The sequence below is a fragment of the Lissotriton helveticus genome, chromosome 3_1, assembly GCF_964261635.1.
Source record: "Lissotriton helveticus chromosome 3_1, aLisHel1.1, whole genome shotgun sequence".
NCBI lineage: Eukaryota > Metazoa > Chordata > Amphibia > Caudata > Salamandridae > Lissotriton > Lissotriton helveticus.
This window is the reverse complement of record NC_136061.1, coordinates 419986836-419999030: the sequence shown is the minus strand read 5'-3', so window position 1 is coordinate 419999030 and position 12195 is coordinate 419986836. Positions and strand designations below refer to the sequence as shown.

The 12195-nt window shown below is 42.0% G+C and overlaps 1 protein-coding gene across 2 annotated transcripts in view; it reads right to left on the bottom strand.

The window, feature by feature from the left end:
* The window catches only part of NBEAL1 (neurobeachin like 1), a 1045477-nt gene that overhangs the window by 653909 nt on the left and 379373 nt on the right, over positions 1-12195 (bottom strand). For both annotated transcript variants that reach the window (XM_078680248.1, XM_078680249.1), the window contains exons 7-10: positions 11751-11833; positions 8278-8363; positions 6842-7148; positions 1804-1910 (exon numbers count right to left, since the gene is read on the bottom strand). In XM_078680248.1, coding sequence (XP_078536374.1) covers positions 1804-1910; positions 6842-7148; positions 8278-8363; positions 11751-11833 — 583 coding nt within the window. The remainder of the gene's footprint in view (positions 1-1803; positions 1911-6841; positions 7149-8277; positions 8364-11750; positions 11834-12195) is intronic.

Genomic DNA, 12195 nt, shown 5'->3' with positions numbered 1-12195 from the left:
TTTTGTCTGATGCCACGAGCTACACAGGAAACATTTGCATTCAATTAAATATCATAAACCAGTCTGAGTTTGGATCTTCTTTTTTGACATGGGAATGTTGCAATTATTGCTTTGTCTCATGACCCACTTGCACGTAAACTGCAAATTCAACCATCAGGAGATCTGAAACCACAATTTTGGAAACTGTTAGGGATAAAAAAGCAATAATCTCAGAGGGCGTGAAATAAAAGTAACTTGACACATTTAATATCTCAAGATAAAGTTTAAAAAAGGCATTCTTGAGTGAGGTAGTGTGTGAAATTTCCTGAATTGGATTTAAAAAGCATGTTAAAATTAGTACAACCACAATGGCTCAGTTGCAAACATGAAGGGCCAGAGTTTCATCATGTGCATTTCATAGTCCAGGACGTGAAGCCACAACGCTAATATTTCTAAGGCTATTTTGGGTTACAAGCAGGACTAAAAAGACACTCAGTGAAAATGTGTCGGACCATGCCAAAAGGGGTGGGCAGGAAAAAAACGGCTCACAGTGGATTCAGGCATGGAACTAATTTAGTATTTCTACATTTTAGCTCTCAAAGAAAGTCTGTAACCCAGTGTTTTTCATAATCATCAAGAATGCTGCCACAGATCAGCAACAACAACTGATAGGTGCTGGATTTTGTGTGATTATATTTTAGATACATAAAATTTAAAAGGTGGAGGGTGACTGCCTTCCAAACAAATATGATACTTTCCAAAACAACTATGGTTTGCAAGAGAGGCTAGTATTTTAAAATATATATTAAAAACTAGTAGATCTTCTAAAGCTATCTCATAGAAAACATATATTTCAATCAGAAAATTACATGTGATTCAAACATGCAAAATTAATGTGAAGGGCCAGTGAATTCCAACTTCTCTCCTAAAAAGAATAAAGACGCCAGCCTGTATTTCTCATTTCCTCCCGGTTGTTAAATACACCAACTTGTCACTGGAAATCAAGTTTTCCGCTTAAGACAAAGCAAATAGATATTTGGCTCTAAAGTTCTTAAACTAACGTTATGTTGCAAAATTAGCACAAGCAAATGAGTGTTTATAAATTAATTCAACAATATGTTATAACATGTAAGCATCAACATATTAAAACATCATGCTTGCTGTTAAAAGTCATGCTACAGAAAAAAGATATCTTCTCAAATGACAAGTCATGCTACAAAAAAAAGATATCTTCTTAAAGATATCTTCTTAAATGAAAACCTTGAATAAAGGACTATATATTTAAAAAAGAAAAAGAGGCACTCTAGACCGATAATGCCATCTTTATCATACGATGCAAGTGGCTAATTCTGTTTCAAGAACAAAGTATTTTAATAATATCCAGAATACACATAACAGAAACGTGAAAACGATATGCAAGAAAACTTAATGTCAAGACTAGCACATACACTTTATATTTGTAGCATAGCATCAATCATTCAATTTTCAGTGTATTTAAAACATGGCATTGCTCTAGCACCCTGTGGCTAACTACCAATATTCTTGTACAAAGTGGCCAACAGACGTGGCCCACAACATCTGGATTCACGTAGCCACTGCTCTTTAAAAAACAATCTTTATTGCTCTCTATAATCCTTGCAAGAATCATCACATGCCTGTCAATATTTTGTGGATAAACTCTTTTCCGCTGATGAAGGACGAATATCCAAAGTAAGCCTTGGACCTAAAAGTAATACAGCGACTTCCAACGTGAAGGAGGACAGCAGAGTAAGTTTACATCAGATTCGATAAGGGAAACAATAACAGCACTTGCAAAATACAAACCTTGCAGTTTTGGAGTAGACGAATGAGATGTTCAAAGCAGTTACTGTTCAGGAAGATAGCTTGTAGAACAGGTCGATCTGCACAGTCTAACATTGCTGTGATGGTATCTGTCAAATACAATCAAGAAAGGCAAATAAAAAATGACATTGTTTTGATTTTTATGAATTAGTATGAAGATTTAGCTTTGTTTAACAATGAGCTTGTGTGTAAGTTTTGTTGTCTTATGGACACATAGCACACAAAAGTGGAAAAGAAATAATGCTGAAAATCGCAAATGCAGCTCTAGCTTCAAGCCCTTGAGCACAAACTGTCATCGGAGGCCGCACAAATTGTATAACAGTTTATTAATGTCCTCTGAAATACTATGGGGGTCGGCAGGGGTAAAATCACCTTTTCTACCCAAAACCCTCTATTATCTGTGGGGGAGGGGGCGGGTCACGTTTTCTACCCAGAACCCTCTATGCTGTCACTTTTATAAATGGCAGAAACATTCCTTGGCTATTCAGAGCAGGTAGCCCACCCTAGGGGAGTGGCTAGCCTTACGGGGGTGTACACCTCCTAATTATATAATTTTCCCACTTGCCTGGGAGAAAATGCACCTGGAGGTAGGGGGATGGCTGTGTCCTCCTCTGGCAGGCAGCCTGAAAGTATATCAGAGGTGGTGAAAGCTTTGAAGCTCACTGTCTTGATGTGCCACTTCAACACACATCCTCTCAGGGAGGGAGGTGTTACCACCTTTCCGTCCAGGCTATTGTTTTTGACTCTTGGGAGTGTTCACATATCCTTGTAGGAGGTCAAATTTTTGTCATGGTGGTAGCAGCTGCAGGCTGTAAGTCGGGGGACAGGAAAGGCTGGGGCAACCAGGTGGGCAACTTCTATGGTAGTCACCTGGGTACATGTCACATCAAATCCGACATGGGAATCATGTCAAGGATGATGAGACAAGTTGTTTGATACCAAATATGATATATTTCAGTGGGACCATAATGGAGCTGGCAACCTTAGGGGTGCCCAGGTGCCAGGCCATGTTATCCTATCGCCCTATGATCAGGTATAGTAACCGTTAGTGGAAACATGCTATTATAAGGACAGATCAGCTTGCATTTATATATCCACAACTTTCATTTAAAGCACCCTGCCTCCTGGGCTCAAGAGACCTACCTTAGGGGTGACTGGCATAGGTTATAAATAGTGCTGTGATCTTGCCACACATGGCGGGGGCAAAGTAGTGTTCGATCAGTTTGCACTGTTGCTGCGGTCTGCAAAGGCAGGACTGCTGTCACCTGTTTACTTGGGTCACTCAGGTTGGCAAAAGCAGTGCTTCAGGCCTTGGGATCCCTTGAACTGTTTGACATCTACATGACCCCCCCCCCCTCCTCGCCAAAGTCGTCAGATTCCATGGACTCAACCTAATCTTTTATGCAGACACACAACTAAGCCTCTCACTCACGAGGACCCCTCCAGCACCAAAACCAACTTCTGCAATGCTATGACCAACGTAGCCAAATGGATGAGATACAGCTGCCTCAAACTTAACTCCAACAAAACAGTAGTGCTGATCTTCAGGAAGAACACCTCTGTATGGGACCACAGCTGGTGGCCAGCGGAACTCGGACCTACACCCACACCAACAGACTATGCACGCAACCTCGGTATAATGCTCGACATCTAACTGACCATGAAAAGACAAGTCAACGCTGGCGCCCCCTACTGCTTTCACACCCTCCACATGCTCAGCAGACTCTTCAGATGTATCCCTATCAACACCATAAAGACCGTCATACAGGCCCTCGTCACCAGTCACCTAAACTTTGGCAATGCTTTCTACACCAGAATCTCCACCAAGCTCCTCAAAAGACTCCAGAACATACAGAACACAACAGCCAGACTCATCCAGGCCCTCCTCTAACAGCCCTTCATCAACCCTTATCTCAGAAACCTCCACTGGCTCACCATCCAGAAGAGATGCCAGTTTAAGATCTTCATGCATGCATACAAAGCTCTACACGATTGAGGACCATTATACATCAACCACCGACTGAACTTCCACCTGCCGCAGTACACCAGCGATCTGGCTCACTCGACCTCGCACACACTCCCCACATCTGTCGCAGCCACAGTAGAGGCTGCACCTTCTCCTTCATCCCTGCCAGGATCTGCCCCTCCACCTCCGAACAGTACCCTCCCCTGGTGGACTATAGAAAGAAACTTAAGACCTGGCTCTTCGACTGAGACACTGCACCCTCATCGCCCAGACACCCTTAGGGGTGACCGTGCTGCGCTATTCAAATGCTGATGGATACATTTGTAATGGCCTGAATGTTAGTTATGAGGTTTGTATGTAAACTGAATCCTCTCTAGCTGTGGTGATTCTGACTCTGCTGGTATTGTATGCTTGGTTCAGTGTTTAGAATATTCAAGAAAACATGGTTTAAGGCCTTCCAGACATAGATCAACTCCGTTGTTGTGTAGGCATTTGTAGGCGTGAGTGAGGATTTTGAAAGTGACTCTTTTCTCCATAGGGAGCCAGTGGAGACTTCGTAGGTGTTGACTGATGTGTTCGTTGAGGGGGATGCCGAGGACGAGTCTGCCGGAGGTGTTCTGTATTGTCTGGAGTTTGCGGAGTAGGGACTTGTTGATGCCGGCGTAGAGTGTGTTTCCATAGTCCAGTCTGCTGGTGATGAGTGAGTGGGTGACGGTCTTCCTTGACTCAGAGGAGATCCACTTGAAGGTCTTGCGGAGGATGCGGAGGGTGTTGAAGCAGCTGGAGGTGACGGCATTGACCTGTCTGTTCATGGTGAGCGATGAGTCGAGTACGAAGCAGAGGTTCATGCCGTGGTCTGATAGGTAGGTGGGCTTCCGAGGGCAGTCGGCCACCAGTTGCTGTCCAATCAGAAGGGGTGGTACCGAGGACGAGGATTTCTGTCTTCTCGGCATTGAGCTTCAGGCAGCTGTTGGTCATCCAGACTTCGACGTCTTGCATTCCTTTCTGGAAGTCAAGTTTGGTATTGGTGGGGGCTTTGGTGAGGGAGAAGATGAGCTGGGTGTCATCAACGTAGGATACGATGTTGAGCCCGTGTTGTCGTGACAATGGCTGCAAAGGGGGATGTTGAAGAGGGTGGGGCTCAGGGATGAACCCTGTGGGACTCCGCAGGTGATTTTCTTGGGGTCGGAGAAGAAGGGTGGGAGTCTGATCCTTTGGCTTCTTCCGGTGAGGAATGATAGGATCCAGTCCAGGGCTGTTCCTTGTATGTCTGCGTCGTGTAGTATGGCGACTAGTGTGCAGTGGGAGACGGTGTCGAAGGCCGCTGATAAGTCGAGTAGGATGAGGGCTGAGGAGTGGCCTTGGTCCAGGAGGGTGAGGATGTCGTCTGTGGCGTCTGTTCACCACATGGGCATATAACATGGGTGGGAGGAGGGCACATTTTGTGGAATGGAAATTCATACAGTGTAACTTGAGAGCTTTTGCACAGGTATGGGGAACAGTCCTAGTTAACAATTGGAAGTCAGGTGGAGAATCTTAACAATGGTGTTTGTTCTCACATGTGATGCATTTCATTTTGTCAAGACCAACAGTCAGTTAACCCATTAGTTTTGCATCTTCAGGAGTTGGACCAGTTGGGTTTTGGGCTAATCCAATATTGCATTGGTAGAGGAGTTTAACACTGGCCTGGAAGTCCATGACAATGTACAGAAGGATGCAGTAGATTTCAAGAAGCAGAAAAATTCACCCTTCGCTGCTTCACTAAATGGTAAGTTCATGTTGATATCAGTGGTAAATTAGACTACAAAATGTGTTGATTTGACGAAGGTGATTATGTGGCAACAAAATATGAGAGCAGATGTGAAAGAGGATTGGTTATTTAGAAGGTGCCGAGCCAAAGAAGAAGGACTTTTGCTATCAGTTTGCGCCCACCTTTTCCCAATGTTATTAGAACTCTGACAGTGGATATTATTGTTACCTTTAAAACAGTAGATTTTGACTCACCTCTAGCCAGTCTCAGAAGTTGTCGGACATTACCAATTCCTCATTACCAAAAGACATCATATAATCACAAATCTCTGACAAGATCTCACAATTATCTGAAATGTCTTGTCCTGTGATTCTTTTCAAAATCCCTGTGCATAAACTATGATTGGTGCACACAAATGTCAAAATATGCTTTATCTTACAGTGTCTGAACAGAGCATGGCAAATTTGTTCATTCTTCTCTCTTTCTCAAGGATTTTGAAACCCAAATGTATGACGGCGGACTGATACTTAACAGTGGTAATAGAGAGGTATTGAAGACACAATTTAGCTTCAAGGTGAATCCTAAATCATAAGCAGCTTTTCTTGAGACGGCTACTAATATTGCTTGAAACCTTTTTTTGAATCACTGTACAGGTGAGTTTCAGTCAAACCTGACCTACTGAGACAGCCTACACTTTAGTTCAACTACGAAACTCTGGCTGTAGTCAACTGCCCAGAATGTAGCAGTATAGCATTTTAGATACGGGTCTTGGGAACGTGGTGAGCAGCACTTCAACCTTATCTTTCACTCCTTGATAACGGCTTTCACTCACTTTCAGTCTCTCTGTTCCTGTGCTAAGCTTATCCAGTCACATATTTACTTCATAAGCTTAAACCAGTGAGCTGATCTTTCCTACCAAGAAAACTCGACACTAGAGCTTTGCACCCCACAGAGTGCAACAAAGTAGCTATACCCTCTTCAATTTTTATTATGAATAGAAGGTGGGCCTTTTTAAGAGAGCTGTTGGTGGCTTGATGAGTCCCCCACTGGAATATACCTGTATAGCTCAAATCCTATTAAGGTACATTTTATACCACAAGTCACTGAGACGATCTGTATCTCATCCTGAAGATCTATGCAGAATAAGTCCTTCCTGAGCAATTACTTGATATGCATGAATCAATATTAATAAAGGTATATTAAGAACAATCATTAAAAGTAACTTTGGATATTTCAATGTAAAGTCCTGCGATGAACAGACATTGCCAAAAACCATCATAGTGTGGTCCAGTTACAGTACTTACTTAACATCTGGATCTGTAGTGTTATAAATCTGCTCTCCCACAACCTGGACCTCTTCGGATTGGGCAGAGCCGAATGATCTGAGTTGAGAAGCTTGAAGTAGTTCTCCAGTATTGTGCTAGTCTCCACCTGACGCTGATCTGAGCTGCTCGTCAGCAAGATATGCACAACTTCAGTAAGGCACTTGAGCGCAAGCTCTGCCTTCCTGCTTACTTCATCCGGGTCTCTGTCATCCCACGTGTCACAGTCTGCTAGTACACGCATAAGGACTTCCATTGTGGCTGGAGAAATGGCTTGAAGTGCATTCCTCTAAATTTCAAATAAAAATTGTTAATTAAAATACAACCTATATATAGATTATCAATGAGAAATTGCAAAAGGACGTTTGCCTTTTGGTGGCCTGAATTTTTCTTTCTATTCAGACTGGTAAAGACAGAAAAATATAATCATTTAATGAAACATTCTCACCTATGCAAGGTTTAGCTGCCTCAAGTTGCGGATCACATAATATGTGAACTAACAATAGAATGTCATGGGAGACATAAACACTAAGATATCCGGGCAAACTCACTTGAATTTTCCAACACTACGGAGATAACACTAAACATTCTGGGCAGTTGAATGCTTTTTAACCCTTTATTTTACAAAAGTTTGGCTTTTGGAGGCACAAGTAGCACATCTTTATCAATTCGCTTATATTTGCATCAATTTTAACATGGAATGTAAAGCACAAGCTATACCCATCAGGGGTGAAGAAAGCGGAGCAAACACTTTCAAGTTTATAATAAAACTAGTTAAAGGCAGACTACAACTATACGACATTTGTAAGTGAAAGGATCTTCATTTCAAAAGGAAAGTTTAAACATTTTTGTAACTGCCAATAGGAAGCTAAGGTGTCAAGAAGTTCAACTCTGAAAAACGTATGTTTAATTTGACAAATAACTAGTCTTGTATTAACAAAGGAACAGCCGCGTCTAATCCCACTTCCATTAATATAGTAAACTATGATTTGTACTTTTTAGTACAAAATTGTAATGTTTCATAATAAATGTTTATAGGAAAGCAAGAACACTCTGTGTTAAAAAGACTGCTTATTGTACAACTGTCTTCTCACACTTATATGTGCAGAATTCATGGCTTAAATTAATAGAGTGAGGTAGAGTTCGAGGTCAGAGGTCCACGCCAGGTACCGTACAAATCCATTTACTGTACAATGCCAGTCCAGACAAAGGTCTTTACTGGACAGGTATTCTATTCCAAATTAAGTTAGAATGTGCTTATATTCGTTAGCAGTTCCACAGATGATGTGTTAAATTACAGGCTCACAAACGCACATTTTAAGCTTGATACGTTTCCCCTCATTAAATATAGAGACTTGAGTCATTTTCGTAGAAATTAACAGCAACACAATCAGGCTGACCCGACTGCCATTTCTTACCTGCCCACCAGTCACTATTGCTCCAAACAGATGTAATAAACAACATTTTAAGCTCTCCTTAAGGTGTTCGCTCTCCTGGAAACATTCTACAGAACAAAATAAAGTAGAATTACAAATCGAAGGATCGCCAACCAATAGCAACAAGTAGAAAAGGATGAGTGGAAACACATTAGAAAAAAGGCAAATATTTCAACAGTTGTATCTAAAAGCCTTTTCCTACACTCATCTGATGTCAGCCTCTGTTCCTTAGATCATCTTCTTTAACATATAAAATTATAGCTAGATAACAATGAATTACTGGGATGTTTTCATTGAGGGCTTCTTAGCAGTAGTAGCTGGCAGGGAACGGCGATGTAAGGGCAAGGGTGGCGACGGGTAGAGAAAACAAAATACCACTTACCTTTTCGCTTGCTGCTGCCGCGCCTCTGTCTTGTTCAGCTTCTTTCTTCCTGAACTTATATATGTGACAGAAACCGTTTATGTGTTTGATATATAACAAAATATTTTTATTCAAGGTATTCCATTGGTGAAAAATACTTATTTTTTATGATTCTTTTTTGATGTATCAAATATAAAATGTTATATACATCTTTTATATTATTATATTTCATACGTCAAAAAAAATCATAAAAATATGAGTCTTTTTCACCAACGGAATACCTTGAATAAAAATATTTTGTTATATATCAAACACAAACGGTTTCTGTCACATATATATGTTCATTTAAATGCATTTTATTATGTTTTTCGATTCATAATATATAGAAATGTTTGGCGTGATGTGCTTTATATGATCATTTAACGTGCATTTAGCGATTTCCTTACCCCAATTGTATTTTTCCCTACAGCTGGCAAGCTCTATTGTTTATTGTAGGGGTCCCCTTCTTTACCTGCAGTCCTGGCCACAGGAAGCTCCCGGGCTCCCCTGAGCCAATCACAATCCTGCAATGCAGCGTTGTGATTGGGCTGAGCCCGTGGTTCGGTGCTCAGACGGAACAGGGAGATTGTGCATGTTCCTCATCGGGCTGTGTAATGAAGCCTGGTGGGGAATATTCAAAGTGCACATGACTGCTTGGTCGGCACAAGAGGGCCAGCAAAACAGTCATGGAAACTTAGGGAGTGTGCAAACCACTCATCCGCCCAATCCCACTCTAATCCAGCCCGCAGCTACAAAAAATTAAATGATAATAACTACGTTGTTAACATTTTATTTTTGCTGCACTGTTCTGAGAGCAGTGGGGAGACGCGCCTCCTCCTTTGCCCCTGCTTCTAAGTGACATCAAATAAACTAGAGTGAAGCGCGAGGTGTCTTTGATGTCACTCGGAACATCCAAGGTGAAACACATCCCCGTAATTCAGTTTTTACCGATCTAAACTCTGTTATATTTGGCCAAAAAAATCACCTGTTCCTGCTTTCAACTGCTAAGCAAGTAATTAGGGAGCCATACACAACATGGCCTCGCCACCTTGTCCTAAATTTAAAATAAATAAATAAACCTTGTTCCCTTCTACCCACCCTACCACACTCTGTGCCTTTCCCTCCCTGTGCTCTCAGTGAGACCCGGCAGAGCAGCTGCCTGGAATTCCTATGGTTGCTCCATCATAGCAGAGAATTGCTGGATTTAGAATCCTCCCACTCATGCTGACTGCTCTCAATGACAGACAATAAGAAACACGCCTAGAGAGCAAGTTAAGTGTAACTTAGGTAGAACGAGATCAGATTTTCTCGCATTGGCTAGGGGTGCCAGTGAGCCATACTTCAGAGTCATGGTACTCCTTTAACATTCTTTACACTATTTGAGAAGCAGTACTTCATTTGTAAAAGAATAAGTGTCACTGTCCAAGGTTTTGCTCAGAAGCCCGTGAGTGGCACTATCGAATTTCGGGGGTGTTAAATACTTCGGCTGTATAGTCTTGAGTCCAACCATGCCTCTTCCATCGACCACCTGACATTCCACCGCCTTTAACTCACTCTTACAGGTTCTTTTTCATTCCAGCTTTCTTTCTTTGTCATGGTTGTTCCGAATTTCCCTTCCTCCTCCTTTCCCCCGTTTCTGTTTTTCTCTGTCTTGCTCTTGATGAAGGAAAATAAGTGTTTGTCTCTAATAATGAGTCTGGTGGGTCCTCTCTGCAACCACCGGCTCAAATTAAGCCCTATGCCCAACTACTTAAATGAAATATAAAAGGAAATAGCCTCCACTCCGATAGTTAATTTGCATACCACGTTCATTTTAATGAAAAGTTATTGAAAATTAAATTAAATGGCTATCGAATCCCAATAAATTAATGATTTTTCCAATTATCCACCAAATGTGATGCCTTACAGAAGAAATCGCCTAGAACCTCAAATAAGAGCAGTGTTACAGGTGCATTTCCTTTCCGTGTGGGGAATCAAACCTGTAGAGAATCCACCCTTCCCCCGCCTCTATGAACGAAGGGAGCGGGCCATCTCCTTTCCCGCCCTGGAAAGTCATTTGCTCCAACTCCGTACAAGAGAAGAAGCGTGTGCCTTTTTTCAGAGTGGGACGCGGTTTGTGAATATCCACCTAATGAGCTATTAAGCGTTCCACTATTTTGCACTGCTACCCAAATAACATACTCTTTGTACGTCGTGCCCCAACGCCCACGGTTCCAAATTCTTTCACTCCGGGGATTTGCATTTACATACAAACTCTGTTTGGGTGCCCAAAACATAACGTACACATTTTGAAGTGAAAATTAGCACAATACTATTGAAGAAATGACGTGTGTTTACTAATGAGAATAAACTAGGCCTACTTTCCACACAAATATATCACGATATGGTTTGTGTCTGCATCAGATCACGCAGTGAAAGAGACTGATCTGCCCTCTATGTTCTTCTAACCCAGGGTCGGAACTCACGCTTTGTGAGCTTGTGAGAAATAAGTACCATTAGGAGTTTAGCCAGGTCTGTTTGAATGCCTGTAGTTTTCTCCCAGATCAAGTGTGTGTATCTTTGATTTACATGTGCAATACAATGCCGACGTTTCAGGGAAATCAATGGTTGTCACTAATCCATATTCAGATGTTGTGTTTTAATGTAGCTAATGTGGTTATCAGGATAACCGCTTCGAAGGCCTTGCAAAACACACTGGACATCCCTACCCTAAAAGGCATTTTATCCCCCAGTTGTGAGAAAAGTGATGCACCAAAGATGATTAGAACATTTCTGTACTGGCCTTTATTTTCCACTCTGGAGGGTTCCTTAACTGACATTTCCAAATTAGGCCCTACCACATTAGATAAGGGAAATCGATTAGACTAGTAGGCGGCAAGTGAGTGAGTGAGTGAGTGTGGCGAAACGCAGGAATGGCCGCAGTGGCACAAAATGAATCCATAAGATAATACATTTTTAGGACTGTCAACGTTAAGAGAAACCAAATGGGTTCCAGAAAGCTGGAGCATATGACAAGAACACCAATTATGGTGATAAAAATGTGTGCATTGCTTACGGTAAAAGAAAGGGATGAACTCTACAGTGAGGTTTGCAGGTTTATACTTCTGTCTGCTCTTTTCGACAGGACTCAGGAACCTCCTGAAAGAAAAAAAAGAAAAACACTTAAAAAAGTTAGATACTAGGAACAGCTGGGAATACTTGACAGTTCCACAACTCTTAACTGAGCAGGAATCAGAAGGGGCCACAATATTAGTGTGTGATGCCCATTCTCCTCTCATGCAATTGCTTCTGTAGTTCAAATCATACAAGCTTCCAGACAGCTGAGCACCACTCCCACTTAACTAGCTGTGCACCATCCCCCCTACCCTGGCTGGGCACCATTCCTCCTTATTTAGCTGCACACCATTACTCATAACACGGCTGAGCATTCATCTTACCCGTAGACTGTGCACCATTTACTCTTAACCGGCTGTGCACCACTCTTTTACCTGGCTGCCCAC